The sequence below is a fragment of the Acomys russatus genome, chromosome 27 (genome assembly GCF_903995435.1).
Source record: "Acomys russatus chromosome 27, mAcoRus1.1, whole genome shotgun sequence".
NCBI lineage: Eukaryota > Metazoa > Chordata > Mammalia > Rodentia > Muridae > Acomys > Acomys russatus.
The window spans coordinates 7256291-7282536 of NC_067163.1; the positions used below are offsets into that span (position 1 = coordinate 7256291).

Below are 26246 nucleotides of genomic sequence, written 5' to 3' on the forward strand. Positions count from 1 at the left end.
CTTAGCACAGAGAGGACCTCGCTTGTTTCTGTAACTGCCAAGTCCAACTACTTAGCACGTCCATCAGTTTTTGACTTGGGATGCCACTGTTTAATTACCTGAGAATTTGATTCTGTTGCTACTAAACTCAGAAGAATGGAGTGCAGGATGCTCAGGGCAACGACAATACTTGGACTGTTGCAAGGGTACCACTTGGTCAGGCCAGCTTTGTATGGCAGCTCAGGAGGGCAGCACCACAGACAAAGCAGACAGGAAGGCAGGCTTAGTCTTGATGGAGTTCATGAGCTCTGGCAACCAGTGGCCATATTCACTGCCACACAGTGTCTCGGCACACAGGACACTTGTTGGGAGACAGTTTTGGTTGGTACATGACTAGGACATACTGCTCCAGCTAGTGTGTGGGCACGGTGATGTTCCCAGCCGGTAAGTGGCACAACTCCTAACACAGGCCGGCCATACAAAGGACCACTTCCTTTGGCCGCTGTCCTGGAACCCAGCTTCAGCTGCTGGAGAAGGCCACATGGAGAAGCCGAGCTGTGCACATGCACACCACTCAGCCTGGTGTGCCCAAGCCACACCTAGCCGAGCTGTGCACATGCACACCACTCAGCCTGGTGTGCCCAAGCCACACCTATCACAGGAGCGAGCCACCTTCTAAACCCCCATCACATGACAGGTGCCAAAGCCCACACAGTCCTGACCAGGCAAAGACTTGGGCAAAGTCAGGACGCTGGGGCTTCACAGGGTGAAGAGGCCATCGATGAAGCAGCCACACAAGCCCTTTCACCTGTGGAGAACACTTAAGTCCCACCACAGTTCGCCGGCACAAGGGATGGCTTCTGAACACGACAACTTTGCAGAGACTAACAGACAGCTAGCTTTTCTTCCTTAGTGCGTTTCTCATAAGCAAGGGGAACGTGAGCTTCGCATGGTGGCACACACCTGTGATCGCAAGCACTTCGGCTGCAGACAGAGCCGAGAAGAGCATCATGTCCTAGGACAGCACGGTCTCCATAGAGTTCCAGACCAGAATCTGTCCGCTGAAGTGCAGCCCAGGGTAACTGTCTAGAGGATTAGCTAGATGCAGCTGCTGAGTGAGGGCCTGACTGCACAGTGACTGTCGCAAAGGGAAGCGAGGACAGCCATCTGTAGCTCTGAAGGAGCCACTGTCCGCGCCCAGTTGCCAGGCCTTGTCTCAGTCCTGCAGCCTTCAGAGCTGACAGGAAACAAACAGAGATCGGAAAAAGTTACATCAGACTAAATTCTTCTCTTTTTAAAAAAATTCTGCTTCTTTAAACAAACAAACAAACAAAACATTTATTTATGTGTGCCTGAGTGAGCTTATGTACACATGTGTGCAGGAACCCACAGAGGCACTGGATCCCCTAGAACTGGAGCCGCAGACAGCTCTGAGCTGCCATGTGGTGCTGGGAATCACCCTGACAGAGCAGTAATTGTTCTTAACTGCTCAACCGTCTCTCCAGCTTCTAAATTGTACTTAAAAAAAAAAAAAAGCCTCAAGTAAACCAAGAATTCTGAGTTCACAAAATGCTCAGATTTTGACACATCATGTAACACATAATAAAGAATGCATCATTTGCATAAATTTAAAAAAAAAGGAAAGGAAAGGAAAGGAAAGGAAAAGCTACAAAGTGTTACAAAGACAGCCTCCATAAACATCACATAACACCTCAGCAAGCACAGCTGCTTCTGTCCCAGGAGCTCACAAGCACCACTGGCCAGCCAAGGGTGTTTGTCCACAGGAATTCCAGGTCTCGGCAAGGCTGGCATGAGTCAGGACAATGGAGAACACGGCTCGTCACTCAGGTGCTGGTGACCATCTCAGTGGCCCTGGGAAGCACCTTAGGCTGCAGAGGCCAGCTGCAGCAGGACTGCACTCCGTCTGCAGGGTCTGCGTCAGCACACGGTGGACAGTGGAGGGAAAGGGTTTTGCTTGCTAACAACCAGTTTCTGGTGTTGATGGGAGATGTAGCCTTTAATGTGGCCCTGGAACAGAGAAAAGGGATCAGGTTACTCTTCCAGGGCTCAAACATGCCAGGAGATGATGATGATGATGATGAAAACATGGGTACAGCCGCGAAGACAACGGTAACACAGGTATACTCCTCTCACTGACCCACAGGAGGCCCTTTGAATAGTATTTCCCAGGAAAAAATAGTTCTTTCAGAGAATGCCTTCATGAATAGAAAAGGTCTTCTGGTGACATCAGCACCGGGTTAGCGCCTGGCTGAGAGCAGGCAAAGACTCAGCACATACCATGTATATCAGGTTGGCCAGAATGCACTGGACTTCGTCAATGTCCACGTCTTCCACGTGCATGAATTTCAAGGCAACCAGAAAGGCATCGAGAGACAGCTGATGTGTTTTGAGTAACAAATACCTATGAAGAAAAGAAATTATCATCATTAACAACAGGATTCAAAACTTCAAAGACGAAGAAGAGGAGCCCTGAGGTGATGACATCATTTAATGGACCACATGTTCACACACATTTCAAGTTCTCACTGATTAGACACGCCCACAAACAGCAGCTAGTGAACACACAGTATGAAAGCTCTATTGTAAACAGGCAGCTGCCTGTCCTGTCAGCTCTCCTCCCTACTTCTCCTAGACGGCCTTCAGCGGCCGATAGGTCCCTGTGTCTGAGAGCCAGCTGCGACAAGCCTGAGAAGAGCCATGTTCAGCATCCCACAACTCCTGACACACACAGTGGTGTTGGAGGAAAGGCCGCCAGCTGTCACAATAGGACAAGAAAGACGACATCAGCTCCACAGCTAGGACAGGCAGAAGGTACCTGGCACCCCAAGCTAATGTTGAGTCTGCTGACTAGCTCTATCATTACACTGCCTTCAGGGTCAGCCTGTGTCCCAAGAGGGGCCGGATGCTGCCCCATAGGCCACACTGTGCTGCATCATCTGCTCCAGGGTTCCATTTTCCAGACAGGCTGCTTTCAGGTTTTGCTTTGTGTGTGTGTGTGTCTATGGGTGTATGTCTCTCTGTGTGTGTGTGCATGTCTATGTGTCTGATAGGTGCACAGCTGTGTGTGAGAATGCAGGTGTGTGTATCTGTGTGTGTCTGTGTGAGAATGCAGGTGTCTGTGTGAGGATGCAGGTGTCTGTGTGAGGATGCAGGTGTCTGTGTGAGGATGCAGGTGTCTGTGTGAGGATGCAGGTGTCTGTGTGAGGATGCAGGTGTCTGTGTGAGGATGCAGGTGTCTGTGTGAGGATGCAGGTGTCTGTGTGAGGATGCAGGTGTCTGTGTGTGTCTGTGTGAGGATGCAGGCATGTAGCACTCAGAGAGCAGCCTTTGCCTACCACCTTGCTGAGACAGGGTCTCCTTGTCCCTGCTGTTTTACTGCTCATGTGCCAGGCTAGCTGGTCTGCAAGCTTCCAGCTTTTACATGGTTCTGGGGTGCACACTCTGGCCCACAGGCTTGTAGGACAGCACACTTACACTTTCTTGAAGAGGTTCCTGTAAGTGATGATTTTCAGCTTCTCCAGGATGAGGAAGATGCCACAGCGGATGAAAAAAGTCTCATGCTTCGCCAGCGCCTCGTTGAGCAACAGCAGATTGCCCTCACTGAGCAAGGAGAAACACCAGGTGGGCCATAGAGTAAATTCCAGAAAAAGGTCAGCATGGTTCACAGGACAGCATGTGTGCAGTCCCTATTAACCTGCTCCTAAGACAGTGGAAAGGATAGGCCTACCTGACGGCTTTGGTCACTTCTGAAAACTGCATGAGGTGGTATTTCCTCAGGAGCTCGATGGTCGGCATGTGACCCTAAGACAGAAAGTTCCATAACAGAAGCACTTTCACTTTTTAAAGTGTGCACATGAGAATGTCTGCAGTGTGGGCCACACGTGTGTAGGTGCCCAGAAGAGGGCACTGATGGCCCAGAGCTGGCTTTCCAGGCAGGTAGGAGCTACCTGACATGGATGTGGGGCACCGAACTCTAGTCCTCTGCAGGAGCAGCAAACACTCTTAAACCACTGCGCCATCTCTCCAGTCCCACCATTTTCACTTTTAACAGAGCTATGATCCATAAGATTCATACCAACAAAGTAACTTTAAACAAACAAACAAACAAACAAGAATATAGAAAACCCAATTCAAGAAGTTGAGCAGGGATTTAATATCCCAAGCTGTGCCACTTAGCAGGCTCAGCAGGTCAAGGCACTTGCCACCAAGCCTGATGACCCGAGGTTCAATCCCCACAGAGTGAAAAGGAGAGCATTAGCCACTGACAGTCTGACGGCACTAACCTCTGACCTCCATGAATGCTGCAGCATGCACACCCATACAGATAAACAGAGTCAATGTAACACAGAGTCAAAGGTGAACTAGGGAAAAGCAACTTTGAGCAAGACATAAGGAAGCCTGGATACCAGTTTTGTGACTCAAGGGATATGACCTTCATCTTGACCTCATGTGCCTTGTCACTTGCATAGCAAGGGGCAGGTGGTAACTGAAGAGACTCCAGGATAAGGAATGAGAACTGTCTCTCTCAGGAGTTAGCTAAAAATGGTCAACTTGCTCTCCAGTGGGCCTGGAGCAGGGAGGGGGACTTCCCAGCGTTCCCATTGTCATAAGCTGTTCTGACTATCTTGTTTCAGCTACACGCAGCGCCACTCCCCTCCCCGCTCACTAATATTAGTCTTGGCTGTAAAGAAAGAAGCACTTTACTTTGATGTTATGGCAGTTGCTGTCCACCTCTATGCCTTCCTGTTCAAATATGAAAAGTGAGCCTGCAAGCCCATCAACTGGAAGGTGGAGGCAGGAGGATTTGAGTTCAAGTCTTGGTTATATTAAGTTTGGATCCAACCTGAGCTACATAAGACTGACTTAAAAATATTTATTTATTATGAGTATGATTTCCATAGGTAAGCTGGATGGCATTTTTCCTTTTTAGTTAATTACTGAAATTAATTTAGCTTTTAAGGAGAAATAAAAATAACATGCACTTGTTTCATTTGTTATATAAAAAAGTTCCGAGTCACTTTCAGGAGAAGCAAACACAGCAGAGCTCCCCTGGAAGGCGATGGGGCACAGCACAGCACAGCACAGCACAGCGTGTGACAGAGACGGCCGCTGCTCACTCACCAGCAGCATCTTCACTGGCAGCAGGTAGATGAGAATCATCCTCTTGTTCTTCTGGCTGGAGCGATGGCAGTGCTCAAAGGCAAACGACAGGTACTCCTCGGCTGTGGAGAGCAGGGCCCACACGTCAGAGCCGAGGCCACAGCCCAGCACGCTCACCTCCTGCCTATTCTACCTCCACCTTTACACAGAAGGCAACACTGCTTTCCTTTCCACATCAGTAACATCAGCCCAGCCTCACTTCTGACACCAGTGACTTTTCAACAAGAATATGCCTGGGTGTCCCTGGCCTGTTAAGACAGTGCACGGGGACAAGCCTTTCCTCAGGTGCAGAGCCAATGGTGCAGAGCAGTGTTGGTAGGCAGACTTCCCTGCACAGGTGAAGCCCTGCTGAGCCAAGCTTGGATGCAGACTTGGGAAAGAAGTAGGAATTCCACCTGTTACGGACGGAAGTCTCTTCTGGACAGTTAGGCCACCGACTAGGAAACACAAGTACACTCAGAAGCTCAGGCTCACCTCACACAGGTCCTTGGCTGGAGTCTGGGGCTGAGGACATCTGAACTGAGAGCCACCTCTGCTTCCAAATAGTGTGGCTATGCCAAAGGGAACCTCTACCACACACCTGGAGGCAACTGTCACTGGGGCAGGACCATGTTGTCCACCCTAAGCTGTTTCACTAGCAACTCTGCTGAGGCACAGCCATTGACAAAGACTGAGCCCACGGCCCGCACATCACCCCACCCAGCAAGTGTAACTTCTGCCATCTGGCCCTAAGAAGGGTGCATTTTCAACCACTTTGGACAATTAAGTCCCCAAGCTCTTGGGCACACAGGAAACACATGCTGAAGGCACTACATGGGGAGATTTCCTGCTGTCATCAGGGAGGGTCAGTTTTCTCTACTGCAGCCCTGTTTGGTGGAACTGTAGTGGGAAGCCCATATCCACGGTTGGGCAGCACAAACTGGACTGGTTATGTTTGTGTGTGTGTTCTGGTCTGTTAAGAGCTCTTTCAGAGGACTCGGGTTTGGTTCCAGCACTCACATAGGGGTTCACAACCATTTGTAACTTCTGCTCCAGAAAATCAGACACCCTCTTCTGGCTGTGATGGGCACTGCATGCACATGGTGCACTTATTACATATATGCAGGCAAAACGCTCAAACACATCAAATAAAATTACTTCTTAAAAGCAAAGAAAAGAAAAAGATGATGGAAGGAGGAAGGGTGGAAGAGCCTGAACACCAGGCATGAAGGCACACTGTGCTCTCAGGACCAGGAACCTAAAGCAGGAGAAAAATAAGGAGGGGCTGAAATGAACAATATTTTAAAAACAAACAAAGGATGGGTAGGGGAGGTGTGGTGTCTCATGCCTATAATCCCAGCACACTCAGGAGCCTGAGGCGGAAGATCACCATGAATTTCAAGGTTACAGAGTGGATTCCAGGACAGCCTGGGCTACAGAGACCCTGTCTCAGGGAAAAAAAAAAAAAAAAAAAAAAAAAAAGCAAAGGCGTCTGGAAAGATAACTCAGATAACTCAGTGGTCAAAAGCACTTCCTGCTCTTCCAAAGGACCCAAGTTCAGTTCCCAGCACCCACATGGGCAGTTCACAAGCACCTATAACTCTGCTCCAGAGGATCCAATGCCTTCTTTTGACTTCTGTGGGCACCTGCACAACAAACAGGGCACATATTCACATGTGTGCATGCATGCATGTGCGTGCACACACACACTCTCTCTCTTATACATTCCACTGTAACAAATGCAGTCATTATACTGACACTATTGATGTCTTTCCACTTGGGCAGATCGCACGTCTTACCTAAAACGCCAGAATAGAATTCCCAACATACCTTGCTTGAAGTCACTGTCAAACATGGCCTTACGCCCGACATAATACTTGTATGTGACTCTCTGGGCAGTGCTGTAGTCATCCTTCAAATTTGAGCTGTCAATGGCTCGGATAAGAGGCTTACACAAATGGAGTTTGTTGATCTATGATAAAGAAGAAACCATTTAAAATATTTATAAGTAAGAGAACAGGTGGATGGGAGAACAAGACATGAACTGCTGCTTTACTCGTCAACATGAATTTCAAAGTCACCAAAACTTCTGTAAGGAAGAGAAAGTTACCTGTTACAGACGGCATGCAATCTAGAAGCTCATTGCTCTTGAGAGGATGAAGGTCTGAGGGGAGTCAGAGTCAATGGCCAAGGAAAAGCTTGCACGTATGTGCACTGGCAGTGACGAGCTAAATGTCCCATCAAGTCAAAGATGGATTCTGAGTCAAGTATGCCAGGCTGCCTTCTGCCTACTTGTCTTCATAAAGCAAACTTGATGCCTTTGTCTACCCATCTGTCTGCAAAGCCTCCCACTTCCATAAAGTTGATAAAAAAAAAAAAAAAAAACATGGGAGGAGGGGCTGGCGAGATGGCTCGGCAGGTAAGAGCACCGGCAGCTCTTCCAGAAGACCCAGGTTCAATTCCCAGCACCCACATGGCAGCTCACAACTGTCTGTAACAGTTCCAGAGGATCTGACACCCTCACATTGATACACATACAAAACAAAACAAAATAACAAATACCCACCAAAGCACATAAAAATAAGTAAGCCATTAAAAACCCAGGATGAAAGTACCCAGAGAGGGTCACACACACACACAGAGGCCAGCTACATCACAAAGACCAGTTAGTAATGCTCAGGGGCCTCAGACTCCACAGGGCTGGTCCCTCGGTGCTGAGGACCCTGTGTCTGGGGTAGCTGCATTTCCGAGAGCTATACTAAGTCAGATGAACCTTCAGCTCTTGTTTGTTTCTGTGGCACAGGCTGGGTCCTGGCTCTTAAGAATGCTGCCAGGTTTTCTCCATTGAGCTCTAGTTACTTAAGTCAGAGCTCTGCTCCTGAGAGGCAACGAGTGACTGCAGCTATGAGGATTATCAACGTGGATATGGTTAGAATCACTTCCTGACGCATGGCAGAAAGGAAACGAAACAAATCATTTATCTGGGGCAGATAGAGAAAAGCAAACCTTAAAGTAGATCTTAAACAGCTGGTTCACTAGGAACAGCATCCCCCACTTCTTGGAGTCCTCTATGCCAGCACGACTACGGGAAGAGCAAATAAACGTGATCAGTTACAAAATAAACCGTCAGGATAAATCACTACCACGAGGAAAAGCCCCAAGCTCAGGCACCATAAAAAACACACCAGTAGGTAAGATGTAAGAAGGAAGAGCAGCTCTCTGCTCCTGAGACAGCTAGCTGCATCTTCTGCAGCGCCTGCCTCGTCCCTGAGATGAGATGGTGGAGATCAAAGTGGACGGAACTGGCTGTATCTGGCACCTGGTCACCAGGGACAATGTCTTCAAGTCAGCCATTGTTGTGGATACTGCTGCCATCAACGACCCCTTTAATGACCTCAACTACAAGGTCTACATGTTCCCTATGACTCCACCCACAGCGAGGTCCACGGCATACTCAAGCCTGTCCTCAATAGGAAGACCATCTCCATCATCCAGGAAGGAACCCACCAACATGCAGAGGGGTGGTGCTGGTGCCCACTGTGTTGTGGAGTTCACCGGTATCTTCACCACAATGGAGAAGGCCAGGGCCCACCTGAGAGCGGAGCTAAAGGAAGGATTGTCCTAGCTACCTCTTCTGCTGAGCCCTCCATGACTGTGGTGGGTGTGAACCATGACAAGTGTGACAACTCTCATCTTTGTTAGCGATGCCTCCTGCACCACCAACTGCATAGTCCCCCTGAGGGATAGCTGAGGTCACCCACGACATGACCATGCTATCACTGCCACTCAGAGGACTGTGGACAGCCCCTCTGGGAAGCTGTGGTGTAATGCCTATAGGGCTACACAGAGTATCATCCCTGGGTTCACCGGTACTGCCAAGACTGTGAGCAAGGTCACCCCAGAACCGAACAGGATGCTCACTGTCATGGCCTTCTGCATTCCTACCCTCAGTGTCTATGGTGGATGTCATGTGCCACCTGGAGAAAGCTGCCAAGTAAAATGACACCAAGAAAGTAGTGAAGCATGCATCAGAACTCACTAAAGGGCATCCAGTGAGGTCTCCTGTGACTGGGACAGTGGTACCTACTCTTCTACCTTTGATGATGGGGCTGGTATTGCTCTCAATAACAACTTTGTAAAGATCATTCTTAGTATGACAACAAAAACTGGATACAGCAACAGGGAGGTGGACCTCATGGCCTGCATGGCCTTTAAGGAGTAAGAAGCCCTGGACCACCCACTCCAGCAAAACCACAAGAGGCAGAGACCACAGGTGCTGAGGGGTCCTTGTCCTGACTCACTCCCAACACTGAGTATCTTCCCTCACAGTTTCTATCTCAGACCCCAGGAGAAAGGAGGGCCTCAGGGAATCCTGTCCTCTTGAACACCATCAGTGAAGTTCACTCCAGCTGCCAAGAAAAGAAAAAGCAACCCAAGAATTCTAATCCCAGTTAAGCAGCTGGAGGCTCCTGCTGAGGCACTAGAACTGTGTAAAAGAGAATTGCTAGAAGGCAGTTTTGAAAGAAGAACATTTTCTCTCATAGCAACAGCAACAACTACACACTCTTTAAACACGTAAGAAGGAACTAAAGGAGGGAGTCATAGAGAGTGACAAATGCATGCCCAGCAGCTGAGGCTACAACTAAGTAACAAACTGCTAAGTAACAACAATTAAGTAACAACAACAATCACTAAGTAATAATGAAGTAACAACTACTAAGTCACAACAATGAAGTAACAACTACTAAGTCACAACAATGAAGTATCAACTACTAAGTCACAACAATGAAGTAACAACTACTAAGTCACAACAATGAAGTAACAACTACTAAGTCACACAATGAAGTATCAACTACTAAGTCACAACATGAAGTCACAACAATGAATACAACAATGAAGTAGCAAGTACTAACTCACAACATGAAGTATCACTACTAAGTCACAACAATGAAGTATCAACTACTAGTCACACAATGAAGTAACAACTACTAAGTCACAACAATGAAGTAACAACTACTAAGTCACAACAATGAAGTATCAACTACTAAGTCACAACAATGAAGTCACAACAATGAAATAACAACAATGAAGTAGCAAGTACTAACTCACAACAATGAAGTATCAACTACTAAGTCACAACAATGAAGTATCAACTACTAAGTCACAACAATGAAGTAACAACTACTAAGTCACAACAATGAAGTATCAACTACTAAGTCACAACAATGAAGTAACAACTACTAAGTCACAACAATGAAGTATCAACTACTAAGTCACAACAATGAAGTATCAACTACTAAGTCACAACAATGAAATAATAACAATGAAGTATCAAGTACTAAGTCACAACAATGAAGTAACAACTACTAAGTCACAACAATGAAGTATCAACTACTAAGTCACAACAATGAAGTTACAAGAAGTAAGTAATAACAGTGAAGTCACAACAGCTAAATAGAAACACCAGACATTGCTGACCAGGCCCTGCCAAAGGTACCAAGGTTAAAGCAAGCACAACTGCGGTCTGTGTGGTTTTGAATGTCCATTTCACCCCAAAAAGCAAACAGGAAGCTTGGAGGGAAATGTACATGAAATGTGCTTTAAAAAAAGATGAAGAGCAATATTGAGATAATTTAACAGATGGATAGAGAGAAGACATGGCCACACAAGAACAAGTGTAATAAACTCACACAGAAGTGGTAGCTAGAGGTAATCTCTATAAAATTTTGCTGAATATCTGTAGGTTTTCATTATAAAACATTGGAAAAACAAAACGCAGAGTTGAATTAATTGTGTACTTTCCCTCCAAGTAGTTCCTCTGGCACAGAACCTGTATGCAGCGGGTGGTGGCCCAAAGGCAGCTCCTGGGAAGGTGAGACTCAGAGCTCAAACTCAGGACACAGCAGAAATCACCTGGTACTCAGGGCCGGGAAGCAAGCTGTCTGGAATGCGCCCGCGATGACTCTAGTGTAAATGCTCTCCACTTCCAGGGAGCAAATCCTGCTTCATGGCAGCTGCCTGGTTAGCTTCTGTAACAGTGCCTTTGTATAAACTGTATCACCTAGGCTAGAGAGATGGCTCAGAGATTAAGAGTATTGCCTTCTCTTCCAAAGGTCCTGAGTTCAATTCCCACCAACCACATGGTGGCTCACAACCATCTATAATGAGATCTGGTGCCCTCTTCTGGCCTGCAGGTGTACCTGCAAACAAAACACTGCGTACTAAATAAACTGTATCACCAACTGGCACCCCAAAAAAACACTTGCTCTTACTCTCTAGTTCACTGTCCTCACACAGAACTGTGATAAAGAATTTCAACATTCCAGCTACTTGAAGAGACACAGCAGAAATTCAAATACAGAAAGCAAATTCAGGCAGCAGGAAATGAGTAGGCATGCACTGGTATGTCAAATGGCAACACCTTGCTGACTTGCACCAGGGCCATGGAAGCACAGGAAAAGGCAAAGCCCAGGAGACAGAGTTCAGTCAGCCTGCCTGCCTTCTGGGCAACCTCTGGCTACCATGGCGCATGCCAGTCCAGGCTAATGTTCTGAGAAATGGTCAAACTCTCAGCCGTGCAGTTAGCCCTTCTGAGCCCACCAGCAGTATGTGCCCACAGCCATGGTAATGGGCGCTAGGAGGCGTTCGCTGTGGTCATGTAGGGCAGCGCTGTGCCCGCTCACTAGCCACCTATTGCTGTTTCTTTTTCTTTGTCTTTCTTTCTTAAAGATTTTTCAAATATATAGCCCATTACAGGCATACCTTTAGTCTCAGCACTGACAGAGGCAGGTGGATCTTTGTGAGTTCAAGGTCAGTCTGATCTATAGAATGAGTTCCAGGACAGTGGATGCTACACAGAGAAACTCAGTCTCAGAAAACCAAAAACAAACAAAAATCAAAAAACGACAAAACAAAAAGAGGCAAAAACATTGTCCATTTAACCATGGTTTGGTTTGCCTTTTCCTGATTAGTTGTAAGAGCTCATTGTCCCTCCAATACCAGACCTTTATCAGGCAACTTATTTCACATGTTATTTCAAATATGGCTGTTTTGATTTCTAGTAGTGTCCTTTGAAACATAGATATTTTTACTTGTATTTTTGAAATCTAATCTGAGAAACTACCAACAAATCAAAGATCAGTGAGGTCATGCCATGCAGAACCATAGCTCCACACAGGCCTCCAATTGTCTATTCAATAAACAGGTATGGAGCTAGTATGGTAGGAAACAGGATTGCGAGGGTCTAGCAGGCCCCACCACTCGCCTTGGCAATCTACGCCATCTCCAGCCGTCAGCACCCAGAGCATGACAGTGCTCGGTGCAATGTATGGAAGAAGGTGCTGTGGAACTTTAGGGGACAAACTTCATCCACCAGGCTCGGAGGTGAGCAGCCTGAGATGGCTGAGAACGTCTACTGCAGAGGGACAGTCAGCTAAGAGCGAGGATGAGCAGGAAGAAGGGTGAGGGCAGAGAGGCCTAAAGATGGTCAAGGTCTCCAGTCACAAAGGCAAAGCAACAGCAGCAACAGCAAACCAGTCATGTACGAATAAGGGAAAGAGAAGCCTTGAGACAGCTGAGACCTTCAACCACGGGAGGCACCCAGGGCAAGGCAGCAAGACCATGGCTCAATACAACACACAGACACATAGACATACACACACAGACACACATACACACACATACACACACACACAGTCACACACACATACACACAGACATACACACACACACACGGATGCACGCACACATATTTTCTGTAAACTTATAATGAAATAATGTGATTACATAATTGGTGGAGATGGAGTTTCAGGAAAAAGATGAAAACTTTTTTCCGGCAGAAGGTTTCAAGTAAGAAGGAAATTAAATCAGCTACCTTGCAAACCAGGCGGGACAGGTCACAATGAAAGCGAGGTGAAGGGAAATGATCAAAAGGCACAAACAATAAACATAAACAATCTAATAAGCCATGCAAGCAGCTGGGAGGCAGAGGCAGGACGGTTTCTGAATTTGAGGCTAGTCTGAGTTCCTGGACAGCTAGAGCTATACAGAGAAACCCTGTCTTGAAAACGACAAAAACCAAAACCAAAAATAATCTAATAAAAGCCAAACACTCACAAATCCAGTCACTCAGTGAACCCTCTCCTCTACAGGAGACTATAAAGCTCATAACAGAGGAGCATGTCGGATCAGTGACAAGGCAGTGTACCCTCCAGAAGCAAGGGCGAGGGGCGTGGCTGTCAGAACCTCTGACCCACTGACAGGGAGAGAAAGCCAGGCCACGCCCACCTGGCTCCAAAATGGAAGCAGATGAAGTTTCAGGAAGGCTGCTGAGTTCTGATCAGGACAGCACCAAGGACAGACTGCAGGGAAAGCTCTTCAGGGGACAGCTCAGCACGTTCTTAAGTGGTGAGCCTGTGATGCCTTTTCTCATTCCTTTAAGACGCGGCCCTCAGATCCTCACTTACGTGTCACTAGCACAGACTCGGAAGCAGCTCATCAGAAGCTCAGCGGCTTTTTCCAGCATGTCTCCAACTTTGCTCTTCCCTTTCTTTACCAACTGCTGATCTGCCTAACGATAGAAAAGTGGTTTATTTTTTAAAGCAAACAGAGGCAAAATTAAAAATGCAAGTCTCCAATAGCGTACACATCATCTGAGGAGTGGCCAGTGCTCCTAACCACTGAGCTATCTCTCTCATATATACTGTATTTTTAAGAATTGGAAAGTGTATATATATGCCAGGCATAGTGACACATGCCTTTAATCTCAGTACTCAGTGAGGCAGAGGCAGGAGGATCTCTGTGAGTTTGAGGGCAGCCTGGTCTACAAAGTAAGTCCAGAACAGCCAAGACTACACAGAGAAATCCTGTCAGGGGTGGGGTGGGAGTTGAGGAGGGAGAGGGAAGGAGAGAGGGAGGGAGAGGGAAGGAGAGAGAGAGAGAGAGAGAGAGAGAGAGAGAGAGAGAGAGAGAGAGAGAGAGATGAGAATGAGAATTTCTATATCTGTCCTCAAGTCAGGCTGGCACCAGCCCCAGTTGGGGCTTGTTAGGCTTTGTCAACCTGACACAAACCTAGAAAAAGCTGAGAAGGAGGAATCTTACCTAAGAAAAAGTCTCTGTAAGGTCTGCCTGCAGTGCAGTCTGTGAGGTACTTCTTAATTAGCAATTGATGTGGGAGAGCCCAGCTCACTGCAGGCGCTGCCCCACCTGCACAGGTGCTCTATGAGAAAGCAGGTGGAGCAAGCCAGTAGGGGGCGCTCCTCTGTGGTCACTACTGCCCTCATTTCCTTTGATGATGGGCTGGGCTGTGGCACAGGGTGCTTCTGGTGATGGTGTTACCACAGCAACAAACAGAAGACCAGGACACCAGCCTTGGTAAAGCAGGACTGGCCAGCTTTCCTTTCATCTTAGTCTCTGACCTCCCCCCCCCATGCACAGCAGTCCAGCCCTGAACCAGACCTGCCAGGGGAGCTGAGTGTCACTTTGAGTTTAGGACAGCAGCAGTCTGCCTCCTCCCATTTTGAAGACGGTCCACAGCTGGATGCTTTTAGGAACGAGGGCTTTAAGACAGTGATCAGGTCTTGAGGCCCAGGTGAGTGGGGCCGATGCCTTTATGGATGAGGTCCCAGAAGGACTAAAGCGTGGCTCTCAGCCTTTAACACAGGTCCTCCTGCTGTGCTGGCCTCAATCATAAAATTATTTCATTGCCACTTTGTAACTGTAATCTTGCTACTGTTATAAATCATAAGGTAAATATCTGATATGCAGCCCCCAAAGGGGTCTAGATCCACAGGCTGAGAACCGCTGGACTAAAGGGATGCCTCAGTGGTGTGCATACTGCTGTCACAGAGGACCCAAGTTGGACTCCCAGAACCCCTGTTAGTTCACAACTTCCAGCAACTCTAGCTGCAGGAAGTCAACACCCTCCACAGGCAACTACACTCACAGGCGCGCGCACGCGCGCGCGCGCACACACACACACACACACACACACACCTAAGTCTTTAAATGGAGAGCAGGACAGAGCGCTTCCTTGTCCACCCACCATGAGGCCTGACAATGGCATCATCAGTGGAACAGAAGCAGACAACAATCTCACTAGACACACAAACTTTGTGTTGGACAGTCAGTGTCCTTATTGGTGAGATATAAATGTGGGGTATAAATTTATACCCCAGCAGCCCATGGTACACTGTTACCCTAGTCAGAATAGACTGAAAGAGAGCTGTGACAAAACCATATCATCATGCAGGGTGAAAGTTCAATGCCAAATGCAGGAGGAACCAGAGGGTTTGACACCATGGTAACAATGCTCACTGATGCACCGCAGAGACCACGATGTAGCACCTTTAAGAGATGCTTTGGGGCCTGGAAGGCAGCGTAGTCAGCAAGGTGGTTGCCTTATAAGCACAAGGTCCTGAATTAGAGTCCCAGAACAAGGATTTAAACACCACCACCACCAAACAACCATAAACAGAACATGGTGGCATATGTTTATAGTCCCAGCCAACCAGCCCAGCCTAGTAGGCATGTCCAGGCTGATAAGACACCGAGGCTGCTCTTCCTCCTCAGGCCTGGAAGTGCAAACACATACACATGTTTCTGGGGGGCTTTGGTTATGTCAAGAAAACAAACCAGTCTATTAGTGACCTGAAAGGCTGTTAAAATATGCCTCCCTTCTCCCGTTCCCAAATGCTTCAACAAAGCAGCAGCCTACAGTGGAGCGAGTGCAGAAGCAGCAAGACCCAGACGACTTCTGTTAAACTGAACAAAGCCAAGAGCTCGAGACCCAAGGTGAGGCCACTCTCCTCTTCTTTGTTTAAATTAACCACCAACAGATTTATTATTGTTACTGTTTTATGTGATGAGTGTTTTGCCTGCATGTGTATCTATGTACCAAGTGTGTCTCTGGTACCCAATGAGGCCAGAAGAGGGTGTTATATGTCCTGGGGCTGGAGTTAGGCATATGTGAGCTGCCATTTAGTGCTGGAAATCAAACCCAGTCCTCTGTAAGGGAAGCGAGTGCCCTAACCATTGAACCACCTCCACTGTTCCTCAGCTGCTATCTTTCCAGTCTGAGGCTTCCACTTGGTTCTTCTTTGCTGAGAATCCAGTGTTCTCATCTGTTTGCTCCTACTTGCCCCCTGAAGCACTGTTATGATGACGGCTGCTTTAGAGTCCTCATCAGCTCACCCCAACAACAGGTGGAAGTCTCCTCACAACCACAGACGTCTGGCATACTGTGCCATAAAGCTATAGGCCTTCTATATGTGCTGTGTCTCCGTGTGTTAGTGGGAAAGTAGAGACACCACCTCGGTGCTGGCAAGTGGGTTGGGGCTGAGGCCCCACTGTTTGCTGCTGTTGACCTGTCTGTGGAGCCATGGATCAGACACTCTATCAGAACGAGCTGCCTCATGAGGCAGCCATCGCTGTGCTCCTCGAGGCTTCCTCGCTGCCTGTAGAATTTCCTGTTCTTGCCAGGCTCCTCATGAGAACACATAGAAGTGCAGTCCTTCCCTCCTTGTTGCAGAGTTATGTGAGCTCTAACAGTCCCAGGCGTGCAACCGTCTTTGTGAGAGGAACAAAGAGCAGCTGGTCTGGAGCCAGAAATCACCAGTAGTTTTTACAACTAAAAAGGGGTCTAAGCCCCAAAAGACGCCTCTGTGGCCGCAGAGCTGATCATGCTGCTCCTTGAGGGAGGCGGACTCTGTAACATTGGGACCGGTACCCTCAGCCACTGCAAGTCCTTAGCACAGGCCACGTCTTAAAAGTACAAGAGGATGCAAAACTACTCCAGTATCACCGTGCTCAGCACCACGATGGCTCACCACTTCCTTCTACACAGACAGTCTGTCTGCAAGGACCATAAGAACAACCAGCCAAGCTGCTTCCTGCTCCTTCCCTCCTTGCACCAGATATAGCCCACTTCCTAGTCATCCCTCAGAACTTTTAGGAAACAGGAAATCGAAATTAAGCAGTAGATTGTCACCCAACATGTTTAGCTTCAAAACAAGAGACAGGAAATCGGACTTACGTTATTGGCAAATATTCGAAGGTCAAGTGCTACTGCATACATGACAGGCAGAGCCCTACGAGCAAAAAGCAAATGTGTGTGAAGAGCTAACAGGTCCAACATCCTGCCACTGACAACCAGGGCTACGACCCAGGGCCACACCCTCCCCAGCTCAGACCGCTGCTCTTTGTTCTGCATCTGTTACAGAGATACACCACAACCTCAGACTTCCTGGCGAAATACTCAATTCTTACTCCACACGACCTCCCTAACCTGCTCAGGGAACTGGACCCTGGTCTAGGCTGGGAGGGCCGAGAACTCTGCCCTTCCCTAACCCCCACCACCAGCAAGCAGCTCCATTTAAAACCACTGAGCCTCCAAGCAGGAGCCAGAATGTATAATACACACAGTTGTTGAACAGGTCTGCACATCTAGCAGCCAGCACTAGGCTTCAGACATGCATAAGATAATTCTTCACTTGGAATGAAAAAGTGTGGCTGGTTGGTGGTAGCACATGCCTTCTGGCTTAGGAAGCAGAAGACGGTGGATCTCTGAGTTTAAGGCCAACCTAGCCTACAGAGCAAGTTCCAGGACAGCCAGGGCTACACAGAGAAACCCTGTCTCAAAAAGAGTGCATCAGAGAGGAAAGCACACCTCTGTAATCACAACATTTGGGAGGATGAGGCAGGAGAGTGAAAACTGCCAGGGCAGACTAAACTACAAAGTAAGGTCCTACCTCAAACTTCTCCCATAACTGTCCCTCAAAAATTAGAGGCTAAGGATGTACTAGGTTAGTAGTGTGTGTGTCTAGCACACACAAGGCCACAGGTTCGATCCCCAGCATAGCTTAAACTGGGTTTGGTGGTACATGCCTGTCGTTTCAGCACTAAAGCAACGTAAGTAAGCTCAAGGTCATCTTCCTCTGTGGTAAGTTTGAGGCTAATCTAGGGCATATGAGACCTGCCTCAGAAAAGCTTTGAAAGGTCTTGGAATACAATTGAGAGGCAGAATGCCTGTGCGGCACATACAAGGACCTGCATCCAAGTACCAGCACTGAAGAAACAAAAACTGCTTAAGGAAAAGGGCTGGGTTGTTGTCTGTGAAAGGCCTCTGGCTACCCTAGTGTAAGTAAATCATAAATCTTATAATTAGTTTTCAACAAACTTATGATAATACAAATGAAGCCTTTACCCAAAGTCCAAAACCAAAAGTTAAAAATTGACAAACAAAGGGGAAAGACGGTACTTGACAGGTATTTCCATAACGGAGCACTGAAGTAGCACTTACTACAGACTTGGCCATCTCAGGCTAACCCAGCCCAGGCTAACCCAGCCCTTCTTGCTCATGCTTACCAGTTTTCTTCTTTGTGAGCCTGGAATGCCCGAAGGAATGATGTGCTACATTAAGGAACGTAAGACATACAAAACTTACATAACACTACACTTGGTAAATGGAGACAAAGGGGCGGAGCACGCTCTTCAGACGGCTGTATGTCCTAACAGCTGTAAAATCTTGAGCGCAGAAAACTCACAGTATCCATGTCAGTAGCCTAGACTTAATGCTTTCACTTCATACAGACCGTCTCTGAAACCAGATTTTCCCAGCCCCAGACAGAGTTTCTCTGTGCAGCTCTAGATGTCCTGGACTTGCCCTGTAGAGCAGGCTGGCCTCAATCTCAGAGAGATCATCTGCCTCTGCCTTCCGGGTGCTGGACTAACGGTGTGCACCGCCACGCCCGGCTAAAGCCAGAGTTCATTGTGAGATTGTGCACGGTGGCACTCCTTTAACCCTAGCCCCTGGGGAGGAAAGCTCCAAGCCAGCCCCACAGGGAGGTTTTACGTAATCCAGTGTGTTGAACAGTGTGCTTCCTTACCATATAAGTAACTGGGAGAGGCGTAAGAGCCAGGCTAAACTCAGGGATCCAAGATAGTGTAGTTCTTTTTTTGTTTGTTTGTTTGGTTTTGGTTTTTTGAGACAGGGTTTCTCTGTGTAGTCCTGGCTGTTCTGAACTCACTGTGTAGACCAGGCTGGCCTCAAACTCACAGTGATGCGCCTACCTCTGCCTCCCAAGTGCTGGGATTAAAGGCGTGCGCCACCATGCTTGGCATGTAGTTCTTTTTTAATTGAAGGTTTGAACAACTGATCCAATGCTTCAAGGCCACGAGCCTCAGTAACCTGCTGAACAGTAAGACACAGGGCAAAGGATATTGGACTATCACCGTCTGGCACTTGTACGCCTCTATGAAGTCATGGTTCCCCACAGCAAAGGTACACCTGGGGAAGACATCAGAGCCTGAAGAGCATCTACACATGGCACCAGGCGCCCATCAGCCCAGAGCGCGTTCCACTGTACCCCACCAACTCTCCATGCTCCTGGAACTCACAGCAGAAAAAAAACTGAGTTGACCTTTTGACTGAAAGCAGCTGACAGAAGGGGAAATCCCACACAGAGCCACCTCAGCATTTGGACCCTCACTGCAGACAGCACACGGCTAGCAAAACAGGGGTGAGGTGTGTGTGTATGTGTGTGTGTGGGGGGGTGCCGCTTGCTGCAAGGCCAAAGGCCTAGCCCAGCTTATTCTGAAATACAGCAGGCTTGCAGGCAGGGGCACTCCTGTGCACATGGCTTTAGGATGGAAAGTTCTGCCTGGACTGCCTGACACGCCAGAGTGAAAGCAGCAGACAAACATGTAAATAAAGATAAGTTCTGTCTGTTTTGCTTAACTCAGATTCTTTTCTTTTTTTCCTACAAGGCAAAGGTATTAAAAACCACATTATTTCCACAAGAAAAGCAAGATGTCAATTAGGCACTACAACTGACTAATAAAAACAGTTCAGTCAGTAGAAATACCAAGTGTGAGGCTGGCCTGGTCTATAAAGCAAGTCCAGGACAGCAAAGGCTACACAGAGAAACTCTGTCTCAAAAAACTAAAAAAAGGAAGAAAGAAAGGAAAAAGAAAAAGAAATACCAAGTGTGACACAGAAGCACATGACACATTTGTCCACTTTTCCAAGTTAATTACTCACTACTGTAAGCAAACAATGGTTCGTGATACCATCTTAGTGACTCTAGTGCTGTGATGTGTTGCATGCATGTAGACGTGTTTGTTTTCCTACTGCCAACGGGTTACCTGAGGTGAGCTGCGAACATTTCGTCATAAGGGGGCTCCAGAACTTGCTGGCATTTCTCTTCTGGAGAGGCCATCTAACCATAAAGAGAAAGGGGCAGGGAAAGTCAGTGAGCAAGAGAGACAGAGATACACACAAAGAGCTTTAGCTGAGCACTCTCGGGACTGCACAGCCTAAAGAGACTACAGCATCTCAGGCGGACCTTGGGTCTACCCACAGGTGTGGGGCTCAGTGGCAGCAGTGGCCTCCCTGGGGCTCCAGCGGAAGATGGCAGGTCATGCAAGGGCCTTCTCAGTCTCCATAACCACACAAGCCAGCTTCCCACAGAAATCAATCTCTCTCTCTCAGTGTACCTGTGTTATGTACAAGTGTACTATTTTTTTTTTTTTTTCCAAGAGAGGGTTTTTTTCAAGAGAGGCAGAGGCAGGCAGATCGCTGTGAGTTCGAGGCCAGCCTGGTCTACAAAGTGAGTCTAGGACAGCCAAGGCTACACAGAGAAACCCTGTCTCAAAAAACCAAAAGAAGAAGAAAAAAAGAATGGTCAGTAGAATACTGTCCGAACAGACAGACCTACTTGGTCTGACACACAAGGTCCTGCCATCTCACACCAACAGCAGCAAGCATACTACTTTCACATGGGACGCTGTCACCAAGTGAGCTGGGCTCTCTTCAAGAAATTTTGAAGTTTTCAAATGAGAATGGCAATATTAGTTTCCTTTTATTCAAATTTTAAACTTCTGTAGAATAGTTACTGCCCCACAGTTTTCTCTAGCTGCCTGTGTCCAGCCCCTCCTATCTGCAGACTGAGAGCCAGCATCCCCTCAGCCCTGTCCATTCTCCGCAGACACCGTGGGCATATCTTTCACCTACCTGGAGCCGTGGGTTGGCAACATGAGGGTGCTTGAAAGACACCAGCTCTGCACAGGATGCTCCATCTCTGGTGTCAATGGCTTCATATACCTGAAACAAGTTGAAGAGGAAACCTCAACAGGTGGACAAGCATCTGTTCTCACAGGACCTGAGCAATGCATTACGTACCATAAAAGCAGTTTCTTCCTGTGAACGAGGCCAGAATAATCACAATGTAAAGTTACACAGGAAACAACTTTTTTCAAATGGAACCTTCCTAGGGTAAGAAAGCAGGTAAGCCAGAGTCCCACAAGGCCCCTCTAAAGGTCTCAAGGACACTGGCCTTGTAGGAGGCACCAAGATTACAAATGCATCATTCTGTCATTCTTCCTACTTGACCCCAGCACAGCCTTGTAAAGAGAAGCCTTGTCCTAGACAGTATCAAGAATTCTGGTTACTTGTCACACTTAAGCGTGACTCTCTGAAAGTCTCCAAGCTCTCCAGAGTTCTTTCCACAGGAAACCTGTAAGAGGCTGAAGTTTCAGACCTGAAGCACACGTCATGAAATGCAAGCACACTTCTGACGGCTGCAGGTGCCAGGAGCACACTGGTCACTGAGGTCAAGGTGCTAGGTCCATGTAATAAGCGGTGTAGGTGGCTGGCAGGGAGCAGTCCTCCAGGGCTGTCCACTGCCAGTGACATCCTTTGCCGTGACCTGGGAGATGGTAGGATGAAGTAACCCCAACACCAGTAGGTCTGTTGTCCACAATCACCTGATTGTATCCAAAGCCTCAAGCACGACTTAAGCAGCGGCTGGCTCAACTCCCCAGGACCTTGCACACAGACCCAGACTCTAAGAGAGTCCTATTGGAGTCCTGCCTCCATAACAACATAAGGAACTTAGGAGTGGGGAGAAAATAAGGACATCAATAGGCCTTAATGAGCAAATCTTAAAAGAGTTGCTGGAGGATAGGGATGAAACCCCCTGGTGAGACTTGCCTAACATGTGCAAGTCCCTGGGTTTAGTCCGGTACTTTTTTTTTTTTAAGTGCTTGGCTACTCCATGGATACATCATCCCTGGTACACAGCCACCTGACATAAGTGCTAACATAGAAGCTGCATCCTTTTAGGATAGACACCATATGGACCATGAATTTATACCCCAAGCAGCACCTGGGCTGGCACATCAGGGGGCAGTCTGCTTCAGGCATCCCAGGAGACATTGCTCCCAGCTGCACCAGGTCTTCTCAGGTCCTCCACACCAGGCCACACAGTTCTTAAAACTGTGCACACTTTCTGTCCACTGAAATCCCAGAGCAACAAGCACACTTGGCGCCAGGCTTGTTTTATAAGTTCCATCCCTCACTGGCAGGAAGCAAAGCCCCTTGAAGTAAGCGTTGACTCCAGAGCTGGATCAGGAGAGGCCTGGATGAGCTTAGAAAACACATCGCCCAGAAAAGGCTCAAGGAAGTACAGGGCCAGGTTCAAAAGCCACTGAAACCAACTGAGGTAACTTTCAGAAACTTAAAGCTTAAACAAAACAAGAAAAACCAATAGTGATAGAGTGTAACTGAGTATTAAAAAAATAATCCATAATGTGTGCTGGGTGTGGTGGCCTATACCTTTAATCCCAGTACTTGGGAGACAGAGGCAGGCAGAACTCTGTGTTCAAAGATAAATTCCAAGACAGCTAGAGATATGTAGAGACCCTGTCTCAAATGCATACATACATACATAAATATTCATAATGGTTTTTAAAGAAAGCATATAAGGGGAATTATTTTTTAATATTATTTATTTTAGTTGGATATTGGTGGCACATGCCTTTAGTATAGCACTTGGGAGGCAGAGGCAGACAGATCTCTGAGTTCAAGGCCAGCCTTGTTTACCAAGTGAGTTCCTAGAGAGCCAGGGCTACACAAAGAAACCCTGTCTTGAAAAGCAAAAAACAAACAAAAAATGTGATTAATTTTATGAGCTGCCATGTGGGTGCTGGGAATTGAACCCAGGTCCTGTGCAAGAGCAGCAAGTCTTTCTTTCTTTCTTTCTGTTTTTCTTTTCATTGAGACCAGACTGGCCTCGAACTCACAGAGATCTGCCTGCCTCTGCCTCCCCAGTGCTGGAATTAAAGGCATGCACCACTACGCCTGACTGAGCAAGTATTCTTAATCACTGAGCCATCTCTCCAGCCCAGAAATTATTTCTTAACTTAAAAAACAAATAGGACCTGGGCATGGTGTCACACGTCTTTAATCCCAGAACTCAGGAGGCAGAGGCAGGTGAATCATGTGAGTTCAAGGCCAGCCTGGTCTACAAAGTGAGCCTAGGACAGCCAAGGCTACACAGAGAAACAAAAAGCAAAACGAAAAACCAACCAAACAAAAAACAAATAGGAGATACATATAGAAAGAGGGCCAGGTTGTGACTCAGTTATAGAGCACTTGCCCAGGTGCATGAGATCTTAGCTTCAGAACCACATAAAAAGTAAATAGTACAGAAAAGAAAACACAAAATCGTTGTGGAGGTTTTGGTTTGTATGTAAACATGCTTTGGTTTTAATCCCAGGTGCGGGATATGGGGGCTGCTCCAGGTTGTCCACAGCTGAGAACTGCCTCAGAGAGGGCACATGATGCTTGTCAGCTGTGAAGTGCCTCGTGGGGGGGGTGTGGTCTTTGCCAAGGGGGATAAAAGCCAGTCCAGGAGAGACTGGGGGCACCGAGAAAGAAGGCTGTTGGTGCTTTCCCTTGCTGTTCCTGGTTGCTACTAATGGAGTCGGACAAGATCTCCTGAATCGAGGATTGGGCTTGCCCCAAGGAACCTGACGACCATAAACAGCAGGAAGTAGCTAAGGAAAGGCAACCCCCTCTCCCCACTAACCTTCTCTCTCTCTTACCTGGTGCTGGGGTGTTGGAAGGCATTGGGGTGAAGATGGGAGAAAGAGATTTAAGGGACTCAAAATAAAAATGCATTATAAAATATGCCAGTAAAAAATGGTATCCTGGCCAAGTCCCTAGTTTGGAAAAGGCTCTCAGTGAGAGAGAACCACCTCTACAAAAGGGTCTGGAGGACAGGAAGCTCACAGTCCCACAGCCCCACATTATCCAGCACAAGAACGCATGCAAAGCCTAAGGAACCATTTTCAGGAGAGTGGGAAATTAGGTAAGAGTTCTATTTTAGAAAACATGCATCAGTGTTGTTTCTCGGGCTAATAACTATATTGTGGTTACAGGGAAATGTCCTTCTTCTTAGGGCTCCACTGTTGTTGTTCTGTGGATCCTGAATTAGAGGTATTTTATAGCTGTTAACCTTGGAAAATGGAGTAGTTTCCTTCTGGTTTGACCGTGGAGAAAGGTAGACCTTCTCACTCCTTGTTGTAAAGGGTAGATTCCTCAAGCTCAATATTTCTCTCTGAAACATGAACAGGCACTCCTTGCAGACCATAGCTTTGTTCCTATGAACTGCGGTGCCCAGGAACGAGCATGCTGATGCCATGCCATTTCCTATGATAAGAAAGAATGACACTTTGATGCCTGGCTCGAAGAACCGCAAAAGATAACAGGCTACCTTATTAACCTGCAAGGATGGTAGAATCCAACCAACCCTATCACAGCAGCTTCTTGAATATTAAATTAGCACAGGAAACATGGGGAAAGGAAGGCAATTTGTGGACAGGGAGCCTCTGGCAAGGCTGTCCCGGGGGTTGAAATAGGGACTGGTCTCTTGGACAACAATAGGGTCACTGGGTTTCAATTGTCATCTCCAGAAAGAGCATCTTCCTATTAAATACGTGCACTCCAGAGCCAGAAGCTCGAGTCTGAGTTTCAACTCATGTTTCTGAGCTGAGAGTTTACTGTGCTCTTCAAGGAGAGCCTTGTGATGGTCTCAAATATACATGTGCACACAGCATTGACAATAGTGGCTGCTACTTAAGCATACACGTACTAGTTCTAGCTGATAGAATGCTTGGGAAAGGAAACAGGGGCCTTGATAACACAGCTAAGTGTAAAACTAAGATTCGCAAACGGTCATGAGCAGCAACGTAATCAGTTAAAACATTCATCAGACTTTAGTGAGATTCATATTTTCAACACCCTAACACGCTCTCTGTCGTAGGTTTGTGGAGAAAACGCAAACTCAACCTTCAACTCAGACGCAACACCGTTTGCCTGTCCCGTTCGCAGGCTTTGAGCACAGCCTTGATGGACCCTGCTGCCAAGAGACGCAATGTGCCGCCCTGGACAACCCCCTTTACAAGTGGCCCCGGACTTGCTAACACCTCCACCTCGGAGTCTTCTCTGCCCGACCGGATGCCACTTGCAACTTTTGAGCAAGGCCTGCAGCCCACTGCATGCATCAGACCCTCCTCACCTCAAGGTCAGCCTCAGCCCCCGCCTCCCAGGATCCGTCCGACCTGGCCTCAGAACTTAGCCCCGTGGCCACTAGGCAAGGATCCCAAGCGAAACCCACCTGCTGTAGGTACTGGTTGATGGTGATGTGCGCCATAGTAGCGGCAGCTGGCGTTAAGTGCCTCACTTCCGGCGCAGGTCCGTTTCCACTCCTTGTCCCTACACTGTACCTACAGCAAATTGGTTCCGGGATGGGTGGCGCAAGCCGAGCAGAGAAGGCGCGAGCACTCCCTTTTGATAAGCTGTCAGTGCTCCGGATTCAGTCACTGGCCGGGGCGCGCGAAAGGAAAGAGGACCGACGTGGAAGAGTCCCAACCGACTTGAGAACGTGTCCCTGTGTCCCTGGTCACGTCTGTGTGCTAGTGACTCCCCCCCGCCTCCCCCCATACCTTTCACCCCTTCTTGGATGAGGATGACCCGCTCTCCAATCCTAACAGTGCAGAGATGCTCCTGCCTTTCACATGCTCAAGCAAACAGAACAAAAGTCCCGATCCCACTTGGGAACCCATCCCCGCGCACTCCTAGTCCTCAGTGGAGGTGTTCCTGAGTCCTCCCACACTCCTCACTGGGGCATCCCAGATCAATGGGTGTGGAGTATCCCGGCCCCCAACCCTCGGCGCCTGGTGTCTTGTTGAGCCCTAGGTGTGGGGTGGCCCCAGAGGCAAGATTGCGGGGTGCTTCTATGCGCCCAAGTCTTCGCCCGGGCGCCCCC

At 47.8% G+C, this 26246-nt stretch overlaps 1 protein-coding gene across 3 annotated transcripts; it reads right to left on the reverse strand.

The window, feature by feature from the left end:
- Window positions 1-1768: 1768 nt before the first annotated feature.
- Pcid2 (PCI domain containing 2) lies at window positions 1769-25897 on the reverse strand. 3 transcript variants are annotated; one of them, XM_051169711.1, is made up of 14 exons: window positions 25596-25897; window positions 21149-21238; window positions 20281-20354; window positions 19358-19423; window positions 18502-18543; window positions 17171-17225; window positions 13605-13708; window positions 8146-8221; window positions 6970-7111; window positions 5122-5222; window positions 3728-3801; window positions 3475-3600; window positions 2278-2401; window positions 1769-2007 (listed from the first exon to the last, which is right to left on the reverse strand). In XM_051169711.1, exons 1-14 carry the CDS (start codon window positions 25629-25631, stop codon window positions 1918-1920), a joined length of 1200 nt encoding a protein of 399 aa, XP_051025668.1. In that variant the 5' UTR covers window positions 25632-25897; the 3' UTR covers window positions 1769-1917. The 3 variants fall into 3 exon arrangements, with proteins under 3 accessions (XP_051025668.1, XP_051025666.1, XP_051025667.1); XM_051169709.1 differs by lacking the exons at window positions 13605-13708; window positions 19358-19423; window positions 20281-20354; window positions 21149-21238; window positions 25596-25897 and having other exon boundaries at window positions 18502-18522; XM_051169710.1 differs by lacking the exons at window positions 13605-13708; window positions 17171-17225; window positions 19358-19423; ... (1 more) ...; window positions 21149-21238; window positions 25596-25897 and having other exon boundaries at window positions 18502-18537.
- Between the last annotated feature and the right edge of the window lie 349 nt (window positions 25898-26246).

What these genes read in the sequence shown, in the direction of transcription:
- Pcid2 (XM_051169711.1), bottom strand. Translation starts at nt 25,631, where the DNA reads ATGGCGCACATCACCATCAACCAGTACCTACAGCAG. An exon ending in TTGCCAACCCACGGCTCCAG is followed by an intron (nt 20,355 to 21,148) that starts GTAGGTGAAAGA and finishes CTTTATGGTTAG; the next exon opens with ATGGCCTCTCCAGAAGAGAA. An exon ending in TGCCAGACGGTGATAGTCCA is followed by an intron (nt 18,544 to 19,357) that starts ATATCCTTTGCC and finishes TTAATGTAGCAC; the next exon opens with ATCATTCCTTCGGGCATTCC.